The following is a 25,324-nucleotide window of genomic DNA, read 5'->3' as shown; positions in this document are numbered from 1 at the left end:
GTCTGAAGTGTTTGATTCCTGCAAAAAGTGCTGAAAAAAACGTAAAGACACCAAAAGGTTTGAAGTTTTTTTATGCCATACCAGAGATTACATGAAGGTAAAGGTAGGAGTTTACACACTTTTGTTGCTTTCCCTCATGAATGCGCCTAATACATCTTAGGGGGGGGGGGGAGAAAGATCAAAGATAAACGCCAAACTCTATTTTTTATTACAATTAAAAGTAGCATTAAAGCATTTATGAGTTCTAAAGGGTCAATTTGTGGCAGATTAAGGCAGGTTAAGGTGGAAATGATGGGTTTGTTTTAATATTCCCACAGGGCAGAGCTGCTCACACCAAGTCCATCTCCTTTGAGGGTCCCTCCCTGGTCTCCACGCAGGTATCTACCATTTCTGCCCCGAATAGCAAGGCGGCCATGTTCCAGGAGCTCCAAGGTGAAATCCTCTGGGACCTCACCGTCTGAACACACCAACCCGGCGCTGTTCACATACCAGAACCGGCCGTCGACGCCTGTAGGACAACCCAGCAAATGAAGAGGAGAGAGTAGGGAGGGGGGCAAATCAGTCTTCATATAGGAGTGAACCCTCCTGACCTTTGATATGGTAGGACCCGTTGCTGAACTGAAGTGTAAAAATGTCGTAGACGGATCTGCTGGCATCTAACGTGTTGGAGCTCTTGTGGTGGCAGATGAATCCATTCTCTCCTCTGAGTATCAGCATCGGTCTGTTGATGAGCTTCAAGGTGAGCTGCTCATCTTCACCTGGGAAGGACAACAACAGCAACAACAACAACACTGTAAACAACCATAGAGCAGGCAGGGGAGTCTGGAAAGAAGAGGCCAAGCAGAAAAGTTTACCAATGGAGTCACTGACTGCAAGCAACTGGCCATTCTTCTTGGTGCAGATGTATTTTCCATTGCTGGCTTTTAGTGCCACCTTGTGGCCAAACCACTCCAGTGAAAACATTGTGTTTGCTGATCTGCAGCAGAAAAAAAAAATCAACAACAAGATTTTAGTCTGAAATCCTATTATTTCCTTTTATGATGCTCAGAGGATGAATTTAAAAGGTTAAAATGATGCTACCAAATGACTAAATCAGGGGTCTGCAACCTCCAGAGCCACTCGGTTATCCCTCCATTGTGGCTCTGTGGCTTTGAAGAAAAATGCAAAAAAATCTAAATAAACAACTGGTCTGTTAGTTAAATTTTGTAATCTATTTTTAGATTTTTAAACTGAGCTGATCTTGCTTTTTTTTCTTTACAAATTCTGACATTGCACAAAATGAAGAGAGAGAGAGAGCATTGAAAGTTTTGTCATTCCTCCAAAATGCACACGTCAGACAACTAAGTAAAATGAAGGTTTGATTTAGAATTCAAGTAAATCAGGCGGATCTTTATCTCTTTATTTGACACAGGATTTATTTTTTTAAAAGGAACTTGTGTGCTGCTAAAAAAACAAACTTTCAAAAGGTTAATATAGAAACATAAAATACTGTTATAATCTAGTAATTTTAAATATTTATAGCATACATTTTATTAAAAAGTGACTTAATGGCCTTAAACAATATAATTAATTTATTTTTCCAAACAGTGAGATTTTTCCTGGGATTTGATTCTGGACCAAATGGCTCTGAAAGCACTGAAGGTTGCAGAGCCCAAGTCTAAACAATCTTTCTGAACCCTTTTCACCCACACTTCTGTAGCGTTACTCTGGATGTCGCCGTGAGCCACCAGAGCCCAGTAATTCCCCAGGCTGGAGCGAAATGTGCACTTCTTGGTGTCTTTGTCGATCTCCATCTGAAATGTCTCCATGTCGGTCTCATCTTCCTGATTGGCGGCAAGACTCACGCCTGGGATGGGCACAGAAAAATAACATGCAACACAGCAAACACAAAACAATGAGCCCAAAACTGTTCCACTGATGAGCAGGTCATTGATTTCCAAATCAACATGGTTGCAAAAAGAACACTAACTGGAGCGAACAGGAGATTTTCAGCTCATTAGCTTTACATTTATATGCATGCATATGCTTTTACCTAAAAAAAAATCATATTTTAAGCTAAAATTACACATTTAAAAATAAAGTTGTCAAAATTATATGTAAACTATGAGTAAAAAAACTACTTTCTTAATATATCTGATCTATAAGATGTTTGCAAGATCAAATAAATGAACCAGATATTCAAAAGATTAATTGTCTTCAATGTAAATTGTGTTTTTAACATGTTTTTGTGGCGTTTTTCCTGATGATGGACAACATATGTAAAGAAAATTAAGCTCAAAATCGCATTTCTGAGTATTTCTTTATTCAAATTATTGTGACTTAGGAGCAGTCGAGAAAAAACATTTGGAAAAAGATTGTATTTGTGACGTAGAAAATGAGCTGGACGAGCCATTCTGAATCATCCATTTGTAGTACGTCTTAATTTTCCTCGTCTGAGCTGGAATCTGGATCATAACTGTACAGCTGGATGGCTCCAATATTGCTCGCCATTTTTGTTGCACCGGTAATGTTAAGTTGGAGGTGTCAGGGGCCGTAAGCTAGCAGGAGAAAGAGTGCACAGATGGATGACGGGAAGGGAAGGCGGACTGGCTCTGTACCACAACTCAGGGGCCAATTTCTAATGAACCCCTGCCCTCTGCAGGAACTATGTCATACAGTTTTTTTGGCTAAAAATTGCATAATTATAATTAAAAAATCACTTACAAAATAGATCAAAAGATGATCAAAGTGGGCCTTTAAAACAAGTCGATACTTCATACTGAAAAGTTACTTGTTGTCTCATATAATGTGCAAAAATATATTTCAACTAGAATCAAGACAAAAATACTTGGTGAGATTTTAGGTTTTTGCCGTGCAGGAGGAGAAAGAAGGAATGGGGGGAGGGGGGGGGGGGTTGGTGCCCACTTTGATGACCATAATGTCTTTTGTTTACCAAACTGTGAAGCTTTGTCAAAAGGAGGCATTACAACACAACAAGAAAGAGCAGCAAATTTGAAGCAGAAATAATAAATGATAAAATAATTTGTGGCGTTATTAACTCTAAAAAGGTCTTTTTAAGACTCTTTTGATCTATTTTCAAAGCATTCCCAGTGGTCTATTAATCATGATTATGCTGTATTGACCCAAAATTAAAAATTCTGTGTCGTTTTCTAAAACATAGGTTCTGCAGAGCTGTAGGAGTTCATAGGAGAAATACTCAATTTCCGCTTAATTGCCTTTTATATTGGTCCTCCATTATCAGAAAAATGCCACAAGAACACGTTCAAAACACACAAAACCTGGGCCTTTAAGGACCTTTATACCCTGCGTTTGAGCAGAAAGTGCATTTAGTTTTGATGTCATTTAAATTTATGATATTAGATTAAATAAAAGTTTAAAACAAAATACATTTTTCCCAATAAAATTCATTTTTAGATTGGAGAAGCCTTAATTCTAATTCAGGAATAAGAGCCCCAGATTGCTCACATCACCATTAAGCTGATTGATAAAAGTTACCCGTAACTGTTACTTCATTCTGTCCAAACCCTGTAAGCTGCTTATGAGGGAGCGATAACTAAACCCCTCCAACCTGAGGGGGATGACCAATTTTTTAACAAGCAATGCAGTATTTTTAAGTTGACCAACTGGTGAAACCAATCCACCGTCTCCTCGTTTTATCTCCAGGTACGTCTTGAAAAATCCCCTTTTGGAACTTTATCTTGAAACATCAAAGTTAAATCAAACCTTTTTGTTTTTTTCTTGTATCATCCAGAAAATCGTGCAACAAGGAAGTCCGTTAGATGAACGCAGAGGGTAAACAAATGTTTGCTTCCCTGCCAGCAGATTGTTGGAGACTAAATCCCTAATTAGATAAATCTCAACATATCCCCACTACATTTAGTTAATCTTTTAACAACACTAATCTCTTTGTCTCTTTCTGTCCTTTTTTTTTCTTCTGGTCATCCTTTATATCTCCCCCTTACCCCCACGCCTTAACCCCCCCGACTCCCTGAAGCCCCACCCCATGCAGTTACCCCACCCAGAGCTCTGCCTGTTTGCCCTTTTCACAGTGGGGCTCTGATGTAATCAGCTTTCGAGTGCTGCCTCTCCAGTCCTTCAATCCCCCCGAATAAAAGATATGGGGAGAAACAGGAAATAGGAAGGAATTTTTTTGGGCTGGACTAAGCAGGATGAAGATAATGACCAACCCCAGAGTTGAAGACAAAAGAACCTCGGGGGATTAAAGAGGATAAAACATCTTTATTTCATGTCGGACTCAAAAAAATGTCTGTAAAGTCATATAAATTGTGTGTTTTCTCTGTCAAACCAATCAACATTATTGAAGGCAATGCTTCATGGGTAAACATTGTCTTAAAGACTCACACCAGTCAAAATGGTGTTTTTAACATGTTCATTTTTCCCATGATGGAGGACATATATAAACAATAAAACAGCATTTCTGAGTATTTCTTTATTCAAAGGGTTGTGAATCAGGAGCAGATGAAAAGATGCCGTTGGAAAAGTTTGTAGTTGTTGCGTAAAAACTACAACCGGCAGGCCACAAGATTCCTGCTCCGCCCCATTCTGATGCATCCGCTTGTGGACAAATAACACCACAAATGTCTCTGTTGTCCTCGTTAGAGTTGGCATCTGGCTCAAAACTGTACGGCTGGATGGCTCCAATATTTAGCGCCTTTTATGTTGGGATGATGGGAAATGAGGTCAGGTTTATTCTGTCCCAACAGATGTTAAAAAAACAAAAATCCGCTTTTCTAAGTGGCTAGATTGCAAGGAAGTTTGTGGTTCTTGTTCATTTTTAACGCGGTGAGCATTGAGGTGTGGGAGGGGCCAACGGCAGTCCCAGCTATACTATTGAATGACTGAATGGTCAAATGTGGTCACATGGCATTTTGGGTCCAATTGGACTCGGTTTTATAGCTTTATGTCTTCTGCTTGGCAAGATAAGAGGCCATTGAACCTCAGCTTTTCCCAATTATGGGATACAGGCGGCACAAACAAAGCTGGCAGCTGTTAAAAAGAACATCCAGGCTGTTTTAGAGCTTTTAGCATTTGACGATCATTTGTCAGTCTGTCTAAACTGTCTATTTCTGTCTTAATTTGGAAACATTTCTTATTGGAAATAGTGGAATTAACTTTGTTTTAAAATAATTACGAGGGAAACTGGACTTTACTTCACCCAAATCAGCAACTTGGAGAAGGGAAATTGGGTAAAACAAGGTAAAAGAATAGAGCACCTTGTTGAGTTGTTGGCAAACAAAATGTTTATCTATCCTCCAATCACAAAACATGCTCCCAATATTGAACAAGTTTGAGTGGAGACAAAATCCAAACACAAATAATAATGTTTTATCCCTTTACATATGTAATGAATAGAAAACAAAGCAAAAGGTTCTGTGCCAGACTGTACATTAGCTTAATAAAGGGTATATTCTACCTTTTAAATACTAATTTCAAATGACTCTTGATTCTTGTGGCATTTTGTTTTTTATGACAGAGGACATACATAAAGTAAATTAAGAATGCATATATCTGACTGAGCCATGATGTAGGTCTTTGTTTTATCACGTATTGCTCACAATTTCTGTTGCAACTGTAATGCTATGTTGGGGTTGTGAAGGGCTGTAAGCTAGGAGGACAGAGTGATGGGAAATGAGGGCAGGCTTCCTCTGTCCCAAAAGTCCTGCCCACAACTCAGAGGCAAATTCTGATGAAATCCTGCCGCCCTGCAGAAATTATGTCTTAGAAAAAAACATCTTCTTTGGTTTTGGCGGCATAATCGTAATTTAAAAAAACCTGGGAACGCTTTGAAAATAGACGACAAGACTGTTCTGTAAATTGGAAATGTCTTACTTCTGAAAACAGCCTCCAGTGGTCATTTGAGGAACTGCAGCATTTGGTACTTACAGGTTGAAATCGAGTTTGCAAATAAAGCTTTAATTCTCAATTGCAAAACAAAACATTGAAGAAATTTAACAAAATCTATAGCCTGCAGGTTATAGAATACATTTTTGCATTTCAGTTTAGTTTTTATCAAGATTTCCAGCCAATTTGCTTCTAAAATATGTGGGTGATTTTGTCTTTATTTTAAATCTGACAGTAGAGATTAAAGAAAAGAAAATTTACGACAAAAATAGCATGTTTACCCCACTGATACTTTAATCACATCTTGTTCACACCTAATAAACTAGATATTGCAGGTTTGATACCTGGTACAATTATCATTGATCTTAAGAACATCTGAAGCTTGAATTTAAGTATTTCTACCGCACAGGATGTGCCTGAGGGCCTATCACTCCCATTCTCTCTCATCCTGACTCAATGTCATGCTTTGTCTATCTGCTCCATGTGTCCATTTCACACTAATTCAACCCAGAAATGATCCTCAGACAGGACTCACCTGGGACCTCACAGTAGCTATCGGATAGATGAGATAAGAGGAGGCGGAGGAAGGAGAGAAGGATGGAGGAAGAGAAAGACTCAGAAAAGAGAGGGGAGAGGGGATTGGATATGCTGAAATCCAAGCTGGCAGTCTGAAGATATCAATAGCAATGTTGATGAGTGTTTTCGTCACACGCGTTGGCCAAGCAAAAGAGTTAAGATGGCGCCCATGATCACTGATTTAAAGAAAGACAAAAAAGAAAAACCGGCACAGACGGATCTACTTCTATGGAAAAGTGGATAGGATAGAGCTTCATTTTGGATCAAAGCCTAGATTGAGCTCCATTTCCTCCCTTTGTCCAACCAACAAGTCTGCAAGTGGGGCAGGCATAATTAATCCATCAACGGTGGACGGCTCTGACATCTATTATTGATAGTAAGCTGATGCCACCGTCCCGTGTCCCTCATTTTCATCTATCTCACAGGCTCAAACCCCTGAAACTCCATTTTTAGTTGGATTGTTGGCTATTAACAGATGCCGCACGTGGTTTTAAGGCTTAAAAAGGTTTACTTCTTTGCATTTCATCTCCATGTTGAGATCCAAACGACATGAGATGATGGGGAACCATGTAAGCCAACATGTACAGTACGTTGTTTTGTTTGAATCCAAATGTGTTCATCAAAATACTTAATTTTTTATTTTGTATAAAGAGCCAAATTGTTCAACTTTGCTTCCAGAAATGACTCTCAGAGTCACACAGATGCTGACTGTGGCTGGGTGGGTTAGGGCTGGACTCAGAGCTGGACTCTGGGGGGCAGAAGTTTGAGTGCAGGTTGAGTTTCTGAAAGCAGACTCTCTATTGCCTTCCAGGAACAGAGGTCCTGGACTCATTAATTATTCAGCCTGCTTCACTCGCTGCAGCAGGACGGCTCTGTTTTTGAGCAGGAGAGGAGGAGAAACTCTTGATTTATCAGAGAAAGTGCAGATGGACCCAAAAAAAAAGCTTTAAAAATGTGCAAAGATGCATGCTTCAGCTCGGTATATGGAAACTAAAACAGTGTGTTTGCACTAGTTTCTGAACTTTTCCATTCACCCGTTGTTTAGAGTGGCTGAAGTGACCAAAATTTAAGTCTTAAGGAGCTAATACTGTTAACAAACATTGATGATTCACATTGATTAACCCAAAAATTGAGTTTCAAATCAAACCATTCCTTAGGCAAAAGTGGTTTGTTTAAGGTACAAGTAGTCGATAGTAGCATAAAACTCGGAAAAGAATCTTGAGAGGAAAATCACAAAAGTTTTAAAATGATCTGTCCATGCTTAACTAGAAATCTTATAATAAGATCTCAAAATCTAGAAACAATGAGTTCCAGACAAGCATTCAAAAAGGGAAAAATAGGCTTAAAAAGCAAATGTTAGATAGAATTACTTCTAATTAAATGTTTTACAAGTATATTTTTTCTAGTTCTAAGCAAATAGTTTTAGTTTTTATGTTCCTAATTAGGGCTGCACGATATGAGGAAAACTCACAATTTGTGATATCAGTGATCAATATTAGAATGACGATATAACTTGCGGTACACAAACGAATAGCAAAACATCCAAAAACATCATTTCCATTTCCCTGCAACAGTTTAATTTAATTAAGAGTCAACATAACTTAAATGAGACTCCAAATGACCCTCGTCTACATGGGAGGCGAGCATCTAACATAAAAGGAGTCCATCCGATTGGTCAAATGCATAAAGGGATTTATTTGATTCGTTAAATAATTCAAGCTGTCATAAGATTGTTTTAGCATATTTAAGGTAACCTTTTATTGCAATTTTGCCAACCTTTGTGATATAACAAAATGAGAAAACATTCTTAGGACGAGTTGGTCCATCTTAATATAACCTCATAAAATCTAAAACTAGCACACATAAATCTACATTTTTTCCCCCAAAATGAATGCCAGCCGAACTTGTCAACATTTATTAACTTTAAAATAAAAGCCTTAACATTGAACCGCTGCAATTGGAGTTTTAAATCAAGTTTTTCTGTTGTTAAGAGTAGGAAGCAAAAGGATTTTGACTCGTTTTAACAATAATCTTCTTATTTCTAGATGCTAGCTGTTAATGTGACAAAAAATCCTGCACTGATTTTGAGAAAAGCTTGGAAAAGTGTCTTTGCTAGTATCAAATAGTTTGTGTACTAAAAAGGAGGCAGTATACTTGAAGTTTCCTTTTCATATACCAAAGAAAAATGTTCCAATTTAGTCTCAAGAAGTACTCAGTTACTTCCTACATTACACATAAATGGTGTTTTAACGGAACGGGCACACATCACCGAGAGCCATCGAGAAATGTTCTGACCCGCCATATGGAATAAATGATATTGATGATCCTTAATAACGTTTTATTCGCCCTGCAATTCTGGTGTCTCTCCATAGATCACGTTCTACAAATACAGTAAACTGAGCTTAGTTCAGCTGCAGAAAGTTGTTCTGCATTCATGTGGTGTTGAAAAATGTGTGTTTTCCAAGTTGGACAAGCATTTTGCAGATCATTCCAACAGCACATGAACGCAGCATTTATGTAAATTTGCTTTTTTACCTGAGGAACATCAACCCATTGCTTCAATGGGCACAAAAAGGAAAATAAAAGCCACAGTTTTGAAATAAAAACTTCAAAATGTTCTGTTTTAAAATATATATGTCAATTTTCTATCAAAGTTAAAGCATTTTTTTGTCCAAATACCATGTTCTGTCTTTCTCTTCTGACGTGGAATACCAAAACACTCCTGGTGCAGCCCTTCTGACAATTTTTAAAACCCTTTGTGGCTCACGAAAAAAATAGTTTGAACTCCTCTGGTCTATAGTATACTTGCCGTTGCTGTACATATACTCAAGTATACTTAATAATGTAAACTTGAAGTGTACTACTGTTTGTGAAGGAATCAGAAGACCTTCTGCAAACAAAACACTGTCAAACCTTCTCTGCATTCACCCAGACTCTCCCACCAACAGCTGCATTAACTTTAATTGTATTGAATACACCAATTTTAGAGAAAGTTTAACAAACTTCACGCCCTCTCCTAACATCCCTGCATCCATAAATCCCCATAAAACAGCATCAGCGGTGGGTTCCTGCTCAGCATCCTGATCACACACAGGTGTTCCAGCAAACCCAACAGGACAACTGCACGCTGCCACTGGGAGGAGATGAAAAATCTTCCAATGAAATGTCATCCTAAAACAGAATGAGTCTTTTATTTAACTAGGTTCCCGCGGATTGGAGAGCTCCTTCATGAATACTGTCAACGTTTGCCACATTAAAGTAACTCTCCTTTTCATGTTGAACTGTGGGTTTTGTCTGGAAATCAGCAATAATTAATGATGATCTGCATGCAAACTGTTGGTGAGACTCCCATATTTACATGCATCCATTATCAGATGTCACTTGCTGTTCCATAATGGATGTGAGCAGGTCAGCCTGTGTCAGCACAAGCTCACGTGCCCCCCCCCCCCCCCCCCCCCCCAGCTCTTAAGGTCAAACTTTGTCCATTTAATTAGCAGTTTGGAATTCTGCTAAGGTTTCCAGGAGAAAGATCAACTGTCTATGCATGCATGGGTTTAGGACCCCAGATTTATGTGCACAATGTCAGTGTTTTCTTACCTTGTCGTATGGAGACATAGCGGCCGTTGGCTGCAATCAGAACCACTTGAGGGTGGCTCTCCACCAAGTCAAACAGCTCATCCTTGCCTGGTTTGGAGCACCTCCCAGATCTCAGGGTTCCTGTTGGTCCCATGGGAGACAGGTACTTCCCCTCGCAATCTTTGAAGGCTAGTTTTCCACACTTCAACTCCAACGTGTATTGCGTGGTCCTCTCCGTCTGTGTCAGCAGCTTTCCGTCGTTGCTGAGGAAGCGGCTGTCGCTGGTCTTTAGGCAGTACCTCCCATCCACGTAGACGATGGTCAGAAGGGCTCCCACTCCCCAGGGAATGTTCAGATCCACAGCAATTTCTCCATCTTCCATGGAGAGGCGGGCGTAGCGCTTGCGGGCCACGGACAGCAGGTTGGCCTGCGGATGCAGAGCCAGGTGCATTGCCCACAGTTCAGCATCAGTGATTGCCTGAGCAAAGCAGGACAGGTAATCCCGAGATCCGCCGAAGAAGCGGAGGTACTGCTCAGACTGCAAGGCCCAGCGACCATCTGACTGAGGCACGATGAGGAATCGGCAGTCTGAATTTTGGCCGTCAGCCTCGCAGGAGACTTTGCCATCCTTGTCTGAGGCCAGGTAACGTCCCAAGTGACTGCGTAGGTACACCACCTGGGTATCTTGGAGGTCCTGCTCTAGCGTCCATATCTGCTTCTTCTTTAGGCTGGGCGCTGATGCGTTTAACTGAGAATCAAGAAAACACACAGGTGTTATTTACAACTTACAATAAAACCCAACCAGCAGTCAAACAAGAACCGGCTTGTACTTTTATACCTTGAAACCAAAGGCCTCTGCGGTGAGGTATCGACCCTCATGGTTGATCAGACCAAACTGCAACTTGAGTGGGTGATTTCCATTGACGGGCATCTTCACCTGTAGAGGTATTAGGGTGGACAAAAAGGAACACAGCTTAAAAACCCACTCCAATCATCTTTTCATCTATTTTCAAAGCATTCCCAGTGGTCTTTTTTAATTATGATTGTGTCATTTTTTTGGCCAAAATTAAAAAGGAAGTGACTTTGTGTGTAAATTCTAAAATACGTGCGGCCAGTATGAAAGTCATTTTCTTGGCTGCACTTATTTTGAATGCTGAAAATACATGGATTAATATATCCGCACTTAAAATATTTGCTGTGCCCCTTGGTAACCATTCCTGGGGGGTATTCCAAAAAGCAGGTTATGCTAGTTGCCACAGTAAGTTTGAGGCTAAGGAGGTGGATAACCTCAGCTTTCGGTTCCAAAAACAGAGGTATGTTTCAGGGTATGCTTAGTTCCCATAGCAACTCATGCTCTGAACATATAACCTGGTCTGGAGCAGGTTTAGTTGAAGGTTAGTTTGTTTTCAGAGAGGTGAAGCGGCATGGCGTGTCCATTTGAAGATGATTTAGTGGATGAAGAAGCTCAAATAATAATTTTTCCACCATGAGAGGGTGATAAGACCACGGATGGATGTTGGAAAGAAAAACTTTTTTACATTGATCTAACTTAATTATTTGCTTCAGTAAAGATAAATAATTTTTTTAGTTAAGTCAGCTTGAAAATAACACGTAAAGTTACAGTTATTTTACTTTCATTCAAATTAATTCAATTAAGTAGGTGGAACTTTGGTGCTGCGGTTAGATCAGCACCGCAAGGAATTGTGGGATACCATTTCCTTTCCCTGTCTGGACGGATTTGGGTTTAAGTGTGGGTTTCTGACCAAATGTGTTTAGTTGTTTAGCTGTTTTACTGTGTTTTGCCCAGTTATTTGTCCTGTTATGTTTAATTCTTTCTGCACCATGAGTGAGAGGGAGGGAGAGGACGATGAGTTTTTTTAACACCCCTACTGTGCAGCTGTGTAATGTCAAAGTCAGTGAAATATTATACTATATTACGTTTCATATTGCAAATCTGCTTTGTTTTATTCATTTTATTGTTATAAAAATTAGTATATCTGCAGGTTCAAATTTAGACATATGAGAGTTCAAGAAGTACAATAAATTAAGATGGAAAAACATTTAATTGAATTGGAGTAATATTACATTTAGTTAGATAAATATGTAAATTTGAGTTGTAAAAAAATATTATTTTAAATTACGTGTTACCAATTAAAGTAATTCATTTAAGTTGGATAAGTTTTATATATATATGTGCGCGTCACAATGAAAATGGAAAAGAGATAGAAACTCATGTGTTTACTTTGTCCGTTCTTTTCTCCAAGCAGAAGCATTTTCTTTTGCTGATGATGCAGCTGTATTACTTTCTTGATGGGCGTATCTTCATACGCCGTCATTAAAATCTCTGACTCCGTCTCACTGTTTCTCACTCTTTCATTCGTCTCACTCTTTTATTCTCCACGCGTTTCCATGGAGACTCTGGAAATCGGTGATCCATTGAGAATGTCTTTATGTACTTGCCGTGCACGTGCAAGTCCAGCGTAATTACGCTAACTCATATCCAGTCTTTTGGAACCGACATACCCAGAGTAAGCAAGTTCAGGCGGATTTCAGCCAGAGTTCAGGGTTAAAATCAGGGTAGTTAAAACATGATTTCTGGAATACCCCCTGCTTTTTCAAATTACCCCTTACAATATGTACAACTAATAATAACATTTTGCCTCGGACGCACTAAAAATATGCAGCAATGTGCATCTGAGCCGCAGGTAATTTAGGTGTGTGGCCAAGATGAATTTCCATCAGTCTTTTTACTTGGCGGCACTCAAAATAACATTAGCTAATTAAAAAACCTGTGTTTTTTTCTAGGACATAGTTTCTGCAGAGCGGCAGGAGTTCATTAGAAATGCGCCTCTGAGTTGTGGGCAATACTGTTGGTGTGAAGCAATCCCGCCCCCTAACTGAGAGCTCTCAGTTTACACTCCTTTCTGCTAGCCTACACCCCCTCACACCAACAGACCTAATGCCACGCTCAGACGGGGCTCGGCAACGCTCGTTCAAGATACGACTTCCAATGAAACGTCTATGTAATTGCACGTGAATTCTCGTTTTGGGCTTTCACATTAAAAACTCTCGCGCTCAATCACAACACATGATTTTAAGTCAGTTTTCGTACTCTATGTTCAAAATGCAACCACTAACTATAACTATAACTTTAACTTTAACTATATGTTAAAGTTAAACCGGTTGAGCTTTGACCAATCAGGGACTTGGATTAGGTACTGACTTATGGGTAGTGTCCTTCTGTATTTACGGAAGTGTCAACCGTTTAAAAAATGATCACGAAGGAGATATTACTGAATGCGTTTTGTATTAAATGACTCTAAGTCTTTCATATATCGGAAAGAAGCTGTAAAAGAAAAAACCCGGAGCCAGTTTTGCACCACTTTGACAATTCGCACAAAGACTCTTCCAACTGGCAGGGCAGTCCAGTTCAACAACCCGCATTTAGCGCATTCTTGAATACACAACACATGCTCGATGTGAAATCAGCACAACATTACTGGTGCAACAAAAATGGCGAGCAATGTTGGAACTCTCCAGTCATACAGTTTAGAGCCAGATTCCAGCTCAGATGAGGAAGACGTAGTTGTATTCAAGTGGATGCATCAGAATGGTGCGGAGCAGGGAGCTTAGTACCAGCCCAGCGTATTTTCCACTGAACGAATATGTTCTTTTTTCCAACTGAATTTTTTCATCTTCTCCTGATTCACAACAATTTGCATAAAGAAATACTCAGAGATGCAAATTTGAGCTTAATTTTTTTATATGTCCTCCATCATCAGAAAAATGCAACAAGAATATGCTAAAACACACAAAAATACAATTATTATCAGACATAGTCCTTAAGAAAATGAGAAAAAAGGAAATAAAAGACCCCAAAACCTTAAAAAAGATAATCAAAGAAGTTTGATTTCAGGTATAAAAGTTCCCCCCATAATTCCACTTGGCCCATGAGGGGAAGCAGATGGGACCAAGGAGAAGGATCCATGTTTTTAACTCTGAAAGCACACCATAAATACAGCAGTATTTGTAAATAGTGAAAAAAAACGTTATGTTATAATGATGAAATGCAAAAGTTGTCAAAGCTGGCAATCAATTCATTAAGGTGCAGTACATAAAGCACTCCCTAAACCACAAATTCCTCCCTCCGCTCTATGCTTCATTATACTTTGTTCCAGCCACAGGCTCCTAATTTACTTACTGTGGTTTTGTGGCTTCTCTCTGCAGTTCCTACAGCTCTAATTCCAGCTCGCAGATTTAAGAGGCTTCTTTCACCAGGCGTCCTCTTGTAATTCTCTCAACTTCTTCTTCTCTTGCTGACTCTTGCTTTCTGTTATCTTGCCCGTTAGCTGGACTTCACTGCCGCTAATGGTGTGCCTTAATCAGTTTGCGTCAGCCTTGATCTCTCCTCGGTCTGGTTTCCGTCCTTTGCAGACTAATTTCTCACAGGACTGTTTGGCTCCAAGCTGCATCCTTTTTTACTCCGACCTTTGCGTTGGATCAATGCCATCAAACACCTTGGATCTCCTTCACCTTCCTCCGGATCCCTCTTCATCAGAACATCCCGAACAGTCCTGGATTCACATCGGCGGTATGCAGAAGACGCTGGGTGATTCCTGCCCTTTTTCCTCCCAACATGAGCACCACCGCTGAAACAATCACCACTCTGAAGCCCCTTTTGTAGCTTTTACCTCCCATCCCCTCCTCTCTCTACATTTTTCTAACCTGCCATGAGTTTGCTCCTCAGTCTCAGCAAATAAACTCTGCACTTCACCTCTTTGCTCGACACACAAACAGGACAGAAACGCTGCTCACATTGCAGCAGGTAACCAGAGCTCTCTCTGAGCCTTAGTGCGGCTCCCCTTACCTGTCTGTGCGGGGGTTTGGTTACACACCTTCTCTGATTGCAAGCTCTCTGAGTCCGAATGAGAATTGTGTCTGAGAGGGACAGCGGGGGGAGACTTTACATCTGAATTTAAGAGAGGCGGAGGATATTATGAGGGCAGCAGGCTAATCAACATAGGGGGTTTGAATGCATGTGTGTGTGTGTGTAATCAACCTTCCCAATCAGCCTATTACATATCCTCTTTTCAGAGTAAACAGTCGTGTCTGTTCCTGAATCCGTCTAATCCCCAACCCAATCATCCCAACCTGGCTAATCTACTACAGCCATCCCTCCCCTCTTCTGAAACACACACGTCCCTTCTTCCTCTGCTTGGAAAAACCAACTGCGGCGCAGAAAAATATATCACCGCATGCACACAGAGGTCAGAGGGCACTCACAATAAACACCAGCCACGCAGAGATTTGCTTTTCCCGACCCAGACGTAAACTGCCGCGGGAAATGCCATCAGCGGTGCGCTCAAGCTCTCACTGACACGGAGTTTAACGCACCCCCAGCCTGCTGAAACAAACAGAAAACTGCAGCGTTCCAGAAAAAACTGTTCGGAAAACGTCATACAAGAACCAATATGTTTTTTGTTTGGTGCCACAAACGCACAATCAGAAGGAAAAGAGAGATGTCATCAAGTATGCTGTTAAAAAAAACTGCACAGGAACCATGGACACTCAATATCTTAAAGCACAACTCTGATCAAATTGGTGTTTTTGTTTTCAGCATGTTTTTGTGACATTTTTACCAGAGATGGAGGACATATAGGAAGAAAATTAAGCATAAAATTACATTTCTTAATGCAAATCGTGAATCAGGATCAGATGAAAAATTGCAGTTGGAAAAAGATTGATGCTGCCATTGAAGCTCCCTGCTCCGCCCCTTTCTGATGCATCCACATGTAGACAAATAGATCCATGAACGTCTTTATTTTCCTCGTCTGAGATAGAATCTGGATCAGAACTGTACGGCTCCAATATTGGTCGCCATTTTTCCATTCGTTTTTTGTTATTACCAACATTTACGACTATTTTTAATACATTTAAGTCAATGAGATGGGAGAGAACAAACAACAAAAACTGACATGTGAACGAGAACCTGTTACACAAATATAAAAATTCATGTTACACAAATAATAAAGGGTAAACTTAACCAAATCAAAACAGTTTACACAAGAAAAGTGTTGAATTGTGCTGATAACAACACAAAGCAGCTTCATATTGAAAAATAAAATGAGATTAATGACAGCATTTCAGTGTTAAATTCAAGATTTCAAAATGAACCCACATATTTGTGTATTTAACACAAAATGAAGACAAAGATGAACTGATATTTCAGCAGTTTTGATCTTCTAAAAATAAAACAATATGTGACAATCTTATAAATCCCTGACTATGTGAGACAAAGCGAAAACAGAGGTAGTTCAGCTTCTAAAATGATCATCTCTTATCTATATTCAAAGCGTTCGCAGTAGTCTTTTATTGATGATAATGCCTTTTTTAGCCAAAAAAAACAAAACTGTGTCATTTTCTAGGACATAGTTTCTGCAGAGCAACAGGAGTTTATTAGAAATCTACCACTGAGTTGTGGAGCCGAGTGAGCCTAAACCTACGTCTAGCTTTCCAATGGTCTTTTTTTTCATCTGCTCCTGATTCACAGTGATTTGAATAAAGAGATATTCAGAAATGCAATTTTGACCATGCATGAGACCATTGTGGTCTTAATCCTTTTCAGGCCATCTTCAGCTTTGAATTCAGTTCTTCTGGCTTCTTTCGAAGTGACATAAAACATTACATTTTTAATCTTATATTCAACCAAGGCTCAACAGAACAATCAGAAACGGGTCAGATTTGCAATAAAAATGACGGAATTTAGCAGAAACATTGTAACAAAACTGATCATCAGTTTTTAGGATTCACCCAGGCAACCTATAGAGGGCATCCCAGTTCTAAAAAGGCCAACTCAGGTCTGAAACGTTGAATCAAACATCCATGAAACTGCAAACTGAAAAGGTTTAATGAAGCTCACTTCTTTTCTTAAGTTACTAGGAGAGTTCTCGTGAACTTCACAGCTCTAAAACAACACATTTGCATTAAAATGGAAATCAGATTTTTACTTTTGCATCCTTAAAATCATGCGTATACCTCCCCCTGATTCCTATCTGCAAAATCTAAACAAAAATCCAGTCAGTGAGAAAGAGGAGGGGTGAGCAGGCCCGCTAAAATCCAAAAAGTCATTTACTGTTATTGTCATCATTGCTATTATTTTCATTACTATAACTGTTATCACTATTACTGTATTTCCTCCTCGTGTGTATCCTATCCCACGCATCATTAGCTCGCTCTCTGTGGCCCCTGGGGGCTGCGTCATCGTCTGCTGATGTGCCGCCGCTCCTGCTGCTGCCGCTGTCGGTACCGACGCCTGTCGATGGCCAACCAGATGTTTTTTTTCCTTTTTTTTTTCCTCCACTCCTTCTTCTGGGACAGCGGCTGTGCCAGGTTCACCGTGGCAACCGTGGGATGGTGCTTTAGAAGCCATTACAGCGATCCTCTGATGACACTCAAATAGCTATCATTACACCTCCTCCAAGGAGACACAGAGGTGGGGGAGGAGGGAGGATGAGAGGTGAGAGGGGAAGGAAGGAAAAAAAGGGGGGAGGCTGGATGGCTCGCAGGGAAGGGAGAGAGGTGGTAGCCATGCAGATGGGAGACAGAGAGGAGAAGGGCTGGTGGTGGGAGAGGGGTTAAGGGTGGAGGCAGAGGGAGAGTCTGCAAATTACACAGGCAGACATGGATGAGAAGTGTTAAAGGAATACAAGGTGCACGGAAAGATGGAGGAGAGGGGAAGGAGAGTCTTGAAGAACGGGAGAATTTAAAAATGACCGTTTCTGAGTTAACAGCCGCCAGCCCTTTTCTACCCTATTAAGTTCTATTCTGCCATTACTTGGGGCTGCGGGGTGCTGCCTCGTACCCCACAGTGCAACCCCCCCCCCACCACCACATTTTTTCATACACTTTGCCCCATGTCTGCCTCCTGGTCGGTTCTCTTGTGTTCAGTTCATTTCAAAGGGTTGAATGAAGGAGAGACTCTGGTTGGAAGCTGTTGTGCTATGTCGTCCTTTAGTTTGTGTTTCCTGAACAATTTAAAGACCCGCTCCAATGAACATGTTTTTTTTAAACATGTTCTAATGATGGAGGACACATATAAAGATTAAAATTGCATTTCTGAGTGTTTCTTTACTCCCATTTTTGGCGTATCAGGTGCAGACGAGTAAAATTGTAGATTGTAGTTGTTATGTAGAAACTACAATCGGCAGGCAACAAGCTACCTGCCGCTCTGCTCCATTCCGATGCATCCACTTGTAGACAAGTAGATCCATGAACGTCTTTCCTAGTCTGAGCTGGAATCTGGCTCAAACCTCTACGGCTGGAAAGCTACGATATTGGTTGACATTTGTGATGCACTGGTAATGCTAGGTTGAGGTTGTGAGGGGCTGTAAGCTACAGATTGATGATGGGAATTGGTGGTGGCGTTGCTCCAGTTCCGTTCACAACTCAGAGATGAATTTCGAATGAACTACTGCTGCTCTGCAGAAACTATGTCCTAGAAAACAACAGTTTAATAAAAAGGTTTTAGCAAAAAATGGTATAATCATAGTTAAAAGACCACTGAGAACGATTTAAAATTACACTGTGTGTGGCAGGTTCTTCTCCTCAGGTAAAATGGGCCGTTAGAGTGATTTAACTGACTCTGACAAGTCAAAAATTGTAAAAAGTCTTTCAGGGGGTTTAGCACTCTTGAAATATCCAAGATACTGGGGCCCGTTCAAAGAATTATTACGTATTTTGTTGCAAATTGTCAACGGGTATGCAAGAAACATGTGGAGAAGAAATGACGCAAATTAACTGCCAAAGGTTTGAGAAGAATCAAGCGTGAAGCAACCAGGACGCTTTCTCGACCAGTGCTGCCATATCCCACAACTGCAACCTACCTGGAGTATCAGGAAGTACGAGATGTTCAGTTCTCAGAAAAGCTGAAACCCGACCACCTCTTAACAAAATGCACAAGTTGAAACGTCAAGAACGAGCAAAGAACTATCTCAAGACAGAACTTTTCAGAGGCTTTGTGGGCCGATGACATGAATGGACCGGATGGAGGCGCCCGTGGTTGGATCAGTAACGGACACAGAGCTCCACTTCGACTGGAGCAAGGTGGAGGTGGGGTGCTGGTGTGGGCAGGTATCATTAAAAATAAGTTGGTTGGACCTTTTCGAGTTAATAATGGACTCAATATCAACTCTCAGACCTACTGCCAATTTTCAGACAACACTTTTTTCAAGCAGTGGTTCAAGAAACAGTCTGCATCTTTCAAGAAGACACTCCATCACTTGCATCAAAGCCCTCTACTGCGAGGCTGGCTAGCAAAGGCCTTAAAGATGGAAGGGCTAATGACACAGCCCCCATCTTTATTGACCTAAATCCTATTGAGAACTTTTGGGCCCATCTTAAGCGGGAGATATACAGTGAAAGTAAACAGTACACCTCTCTGGGAGGTGATGGTCACAGCTGGACAAAAGGTTGATCCCAAGCAGATCAAGAAACTGACGGACTCCATGAACGAAAGGCTTGTGTCTGTCATTGAAAAGAAAGGTGGCTATATTGGTCACTGAGATTTTCTCTTTGCATTTCAGAAAAAGTTTATTTGTAAAGTTTGTTTGTTATTCTCACTTTAACAGGTGTATAAAAAAACTGCAAGATGGGAAAATCTTTTTTTCTTTGAGTTGCAGAATAATTCTGCACATTGTAAGTTGCCTAATAATTGAGTAAACGTAGTTATCTTTTTAAGAAAGCCAAATCTTCACTTTTAATACTTTTATCTATTGAATATTCAGGTTTGAGGTTTTTTTCCCTACATTTTAGATCGACCAAGTGCACTGTAGTGGCACAACAATACAATTTATCCTCAAAAATACAGATTGCCTAATACTTGTGCACTCAGTGTAGATCAAAAGAGAACTGGAGTGAGACTTTAACTGAACTCCAGTGAAAATTATTCTACATAATAGCAGCGATAAGAACGATACGATTCCTTGGCCATATTGGTTCCTGTTGATTGATCTGATTCACTGACCTAAAATGAGTTCAGGACATCTTTAGCCAAAACTTCAACCAGTTGATGTCAAATCCATGTAGTTCCCACATCATAATTATCCAAATGGAACATAATTAGAACATTTTACCACACTATACGGTCACATGTCTTTGGAAAATTCTGTTTCCACACATTGGTGCCATCACATCAGTCGTTCTTACGTTACAGTAAAATAATGTCTCAATCCAAATGTTATTTTCCAATATTGATATAATCGACTTATTTCATTTTGAAAAGATTAAGTGATGGTATATTCAATTAACAACTTGAGTCAGACGGATCGATCTAAGGATCGATAAGTGTCCAGTTTTGTTCCTTCTATAGGGTCTCGTGTTCTGAAGGCTGTGAAGCCGACTCCTACATTTCCAGGACTTCAGCGCCTCATTATTCGACTCTCTTGAGTGAGAACGAGTCTAAAGAAGCATTGGAATTCGCTCGAGCTTCAACAACTCAAAACAATAAAAAAAAAAAGACAACGTTCTCTGAGAGAAAAAATGTGTCAACCTTTTTTTTTCTTTTTGTGGAGCGCTGAGCCTGGCTCCTTTCTCATCTCGCTTTGTATCAAAATACCTCCATCCAAGTTTGCCTCTTCATCACATTTCTCTCTTCTTGACACACTTTTTGGATAAAGGACGAGGTGAAGAACTTCTTCTTCCGTTTGAAAACAAATGCATGGTTTCTGAGACAGGGGATGGATAAAAATGGAAGTATGATAGACAAACGAATGACTGAATAAATAAATAAATATAAAAACACACTTATTAAAGGGTTGCCACTGAAATCAAAGGAGAAAGTTGAAATGTCAGTACTCAAAGCCACCACTAGGAGGCGGTGTAGGCCTTATGATGCTCTTCTAATGAGAACGCTGGCTGTATGGATTTTGGAGGTCGCACAAAAACGAAAGAGAAGATTGATGCTTGGTTTGTCAGCGTTGGTGCCTGTGGGACTGCATAGCGTAGGAGGGAAGGACTGTAGTGCTATTTAAAATGGCTGCTATTAATGCTTTTAAAATTTGTTTTTTATGGCATTTTTTGTTAAAGCCTTCAATCCGCTACATGAACAAAAAACATCCTTGCAATTCAAATGTTTTTCTTACCTCACCTGAGTGTCTCACCTGTATAAGTCATGCTGTAACTGACAGTTTGGGTGCAAATGTGGGTTCCACTTCACTGCCAGGCATGCGCTTCTTGTGTGCCTTTCAGTCTCTTTGGTTTCCTTGCATGCTGACTTGATTATAATCAAGGAAGCACGCGCTTAGAAAGGCTTCAGAAATGTCTCTGGTCGCCTCATGTGTTCCGGTCTATACTATATTATCCTTTCTTTAGATGTGTCTGAAAAGATGCTTTGAAACGGCGCGGATTAACTGATGTATTGCGTTTCTAAAAACAAACCGCCTCTGAATCATTCATTAATTCACATTTGGCTATTACAGAGCGGGTTTGTGCTTTATGGGGGAACGCAGCGCCTTCTTGTGTGGCAGGAAAGAGTTAATAGCGATGGGCTCGACGTGATGAGTGAAGGGGGCTCTGTGAAAAGCAGCCAGCCAATCCGCGTCAAGATTAACACCTCGCGCGCCTGTGATTGGCTGACAGCCGAGTCGATGTTGTTTGGAGCTCAAACCCCACGTGGGGGCAGGGACTGTTCGCGTCGCTGTCATTGGTGGAATCTTCGCTGAGCGGCCCCGCCTTTCAATAAATCTCGCCTTCTGATTGGTCACAGTACCTAAATCAAACATTTGCGAAGCTCCTCCCCGTCTGTGCTCGCCTTGTTTTTCCGCCCGGGAGGAAAGGCAATATCCCAGTCGCTCTGCCTCTGCCACCGTCGCAACACATCTATCAGGAGTCGTACGACCTCAGATCAGACATTTTCTCCGATTTGGCCCAAAATTACATAACCTGATGTAATATTTACCTAGACGTTAACCCTGCCGTCGAAAACGTCCTATTGTCTTGACTTTATTACCGTTTTTTTCGTCTCCATGTTTCCTCATTTCGCTGCAAACAAACGCAGGCCCGCATCCGCGATGATCAACTGCTGAATATATCTGTGTGTAGAGAAGCCCAAACAGATATTCACATTTAAAGCTTATGAGAAGCTCAATAAAAACCTATTCCGGAAGAAAGAAAAGTGCACAACATATATGTAACGCATTTATTTTTTTCTTTTCTTGGCCAAATAATACGTTTAAAGAGCTTTTAAACTGAAGGAGGTGCAACTAGAACTGAAAAGCACCTTTATCCATTTTACCTTTAGATTGCTTCCAAAATGTTTCCAAACTGCAGACATTGCTAAAATAGACACATTTAAATGAGACACCGACGTTTCAGTTAGTGCTAAAGCTGTTTTATAAAGGACAGTTTCAAAATAAAAGGACAATAACTGGCCATGTTTGTTTGTGGCCTGCAGACTTTTACGACTAATTTTTTTAAAAGTTTCACTCCAATAGCTATAATCTATTTTCAAAGCGTTCCAAGTGGTATTTTAATTATAAATATGTTGTTCGTAGTCAAAATAATAATTGATTAATAATAATATTAATTAATTAACAATTCATTTTCTAGGACATAGTTTCTGCAGAGCGGCAGGGGTTCAACAGAGATTTGCCTTTATTTTGTAGGCAGGACTGTTACCCTGCCCTCATTAGCCATTTACAGGATTTTTCCAATTGCATTTTTTTGTCTTTTCCTGATTCACAACAATGTGAATAAAGCTTAACTTTCTTCTCTTTCTTCATTTTATACATGTCCTTCATCATGAGAAAAATGCTACAAGAATATGTTAAAAACACCATTTTCATCGGTCATTTAGAAAAAGAGTGACTAATCTACCAAAGTATAATAATGCATGAGAGTAAAGATGAAAAGTTTTGCAAAGTGTTTGATTTGCCCTGCAAAAGCATCCTGGAGATGAGTCATTTTCTTTCTTCATCTCATCCCTTCATCCTCTTAGAATCTCCTGTCCATTCAGTTCACCTCAGAATCAAGATCAGTCAGCTCTTTCTCTCCTCATCCCTCGCCGGCGCCGCGCTGAGGATTTAGCTCGCTCCTGATCCAGCAGCAGCAGGCTCGGCGGCCCTCTGAGGCGGCTGCAGGAAGGGGAGCTGGGGCCTGGAGGGAAGGGGAACTCCCCCACCCCCCCACGTGCGCTTAGCAATTGTTGTCGTGGTGATGGTGGCCGTAGCGGTGGTTGCCTGGGAGATGGCGGTTGCTTGTCTGACCTGTTCCCCCTCGTGCTGTCACCAGTGTTATTGATGCACGCCGTTGCTCTTCATTGTGGGAGTGCAGGAGGGAGGGCACGGAGGACAACAGAGGCTGTTCAGGAGGAACAGGGAGTCTCCTTGCTCTCCTCCTCTTCTCTCCACCCCCCCCTCCCTCCCTGCTCCCCCTTCATTTCTCATGGGCGTCTTTCTTGTGCTATAAGAATGTGGCTCACCCATGATCCATCACAGCAAAATACACTCCGAGACGCACCATGCAGCACATGCACGCAGCAAGAACTGCGCTGATGGTGCACTCACAATGCATGTTCTCCCACACCTTTACTTGAACAGCTTAACTGACTCATTGGAACCACTCCTTTCAATCTCACTTATGTACACACACACATGCACACACACGGATGCTGCCCTGCTGTTGTGCCTGAAGGTAGGAGAGCCAGCAAGATTAATAATGACCTCTGACTCCCCATGGGCCGACCCAAATAGACACAGTTTGGAGGGAGTGAGAGCAGCACCAGCACAGTGTTGTGGTGTTTAGCGCTGCTGCCCCACAGCAAGAAAGGCTCCTGCCTTGAATTTCGGTGGAGACTTCTCTGCCAATAAACCGCTGAGGATTTTTATCCCACCGTCCAGAAACGCGCATGTAGAGTTGATTCCATTTTGCCGTCAGGAGCGAATATCTTCTCATTTTCTCAGTGGTGCTTCGGGATGGTCAGGGTGCGCCCCGCTTCGATCAAAACGGAGGTGCCGGACCCTGAAAGGAAAGTTGTGGGAATAGAAAAGCGATAAATTCAAAAAATGAGGCTAAACGTGGACTGGAAACAAAGACAATGTATTCAGTTTGGAGAGCGACAAGAAAAATTAGAGAGGAAGAAAAGAAGCAAGGTCAAATGTACAACTGCTCATGAGTGATGGTGGGGGGAAGAGACAGTGTGTCAACAACCCTGATGAATTGAAATTACCCATCAAATCAAGTGTTTTATATAGATATATAGCATCCAGACTGTATTTGGCGAATGAAACAAGGATAATTTATTTTGTCAAACAGAAAACTGCAGAGAAAAAAACAACTAAGCATCGGCTATTATTTTTTATTTTGGGTGAAGATTGAAAGACGCTAATTGTAACCATTGACCAGAAAACTGGAATGAGGGGCCCCTCCCCCTGGCATTCCAAACAGGAAGTACCCGCCGGCTCCAAGAAGCAGAAACCCCATAGAGAAATAAACAGCTTTCTCAGTCATTTTATGTTTTTTTCACAATGTAGTTCAAGTTCTTCAAGTTATAAACTGACCAATCAGATGCCTTGATAAAAGTAGGTGGTACCTGCTGACCCTGAACAATCCAAACGTTTGACAGATTCTGTTTAGCGTGCTTTCAAGTGGTAGGGGTGTGGCCTTCCAACAAGCTAACTCCTGATTGGCTAGAGTGGTTGCCATGGAATTGATGACTCATAGCGACTTAGACTGATATCTGCTTACTGATGATCAACATGGCATTATCCGTATCCGAATGCCAAAGATATTTTGGTGTCATTGGCCTCATCTCAGGTGTTAAAGGGTTAATGATATTAGTTGTGCATACTGGGTGTTTCACACAGCTGCAGGACAGAAAAGACATAAATGTCTTATAAATATTTGCATTATTGGGAGTTTTTTTTAAAAATATTTGCTTTATATGAAAGCAAAGAAAAAGATTTTGAAAGCAAACACTTGATATTTTTAATTGGAAAGTTTTGTTTTTAAAACTGAACATTTTGTTTGCAATTTAAGAAAGTTGGATGTCAAAACTGTGACTTTTGTTTTCTTTGTAGTGGCACTAATATAACTTCCTATATGTGACCCTTTATTGCAGTTTTCTCTAGAAATGTAGTACCAACAAAAAAGTTATTTTTCCATTTTTGTGTAACTTGGTTAAATTAAAATGATCTCATTCCTTTATTTTAACACACTAATATTTATCGGATCCTGTCCATGATTATGAGTGAGTATAATAGAAATCTTTAACATATGTATGTAGATGTATGTACGTGTGCACACAGATCTGTGTGTG

The 25,324-nt window shown here is 40.6% G+C and overlaps 1 protein-coding gene across 11 annotated transcripts; it reads right to left on the bottom strand.

Moving 5' to 3' along the window:
- Window positions 1-55: 55 nt before the first annotated feature.
- fscn2b (fascin actin-bundling protein 2b, retinal) lies at window positions 56-23,362 on the bottom strand. Of its 11 annotated transcripts, XM_078937078.1 has the most exons (9): window positions 23,029-23,362; window positions 21,968-22,100; window positions 21,779-21,888; window positions 10,853-10,951; window positions 10,036-10,762; window positions 1,690-1,846; window positions 855-976; window positions 591-758; window positions 56-508 (listed from the first exon to the last, which is right to left on the bottom strand). In XM_078937078.1, the coding sequence occupies exons 4-9, from the start codon at window positions 10,943-10,945 to the stop codon at window positions 303-305; spliced, it is 1,473 nt and encodes a 490-aa protein (XP_078793204.1). In that variant the 5' UTR covers window positions 10,946-10,951; window positions 21,779-21,888; window positions 21,968-22,100; window positions 23,029-23,362; the 3' UTR covers window positions 56-302. The 11 variants fall into 11 exon arrangements, with proteins under 11 accessions (XP_078793204.1, XP_078793200.1, XP_023805495.1 ...); XM_078937074.1 differs by having other exon boundaries at window positions 591-976; window positions 23,029-23,358; XM_023949727.2 differs by lacking the exons at window positions 21,779-21,888; window positions 21,968-22,100; window positions 23,029-23,362 and adding an exon at window positions 21,171-21,541.
- Window positions 23,363-25,324: the final 1,962 nt, after the last annotated feature.

The sequence above is a fragment of the Oryzias latipes genome, chromosome 19 (assembly GCF_053564925.1).
Source record: "Oryzias latipes strain Hd-rR chromosome 19, Olatipes_Hd-rR_3.1".
NCBI lineage: Eukaryota > Metazoa > Chordata > Actinopteri > Beloniformes > Adrianichthyidae > Oryzias > Oryzias latipes.
Note: the sequence above shows the minus strand (reverse complement) of the source record. Positions and strands in the feature narration are given on the sequence as shown.

What these genes read in the sequence shown, in the direction of transcription:
- fscn2b (XM_078937071.1), bottom strand. Translation starts at nt 17,443, where the DNA reads ATGGCTTCTAAAGCACCATCCCACGGTTGCCACGGTGAACCTGGCACA. An exon ending in ACACACGAGGAGGAAATACA is followed by an intron (nt 10,952 to 17,200) that starts GTAATAGTGATA and finishes ATACCTCTACAG; the next exon opens with GTGAAGATGCCCGTCAATGG. An exon ending in CGGGTCCTACCATATCAAAG is followed by an intron (nt 509 to 590) that starts GTCAGGAGGGTT and finishes GTTGTCCTACAG; the next exon opens with GCGTCGACGGCCGGTTCTGG.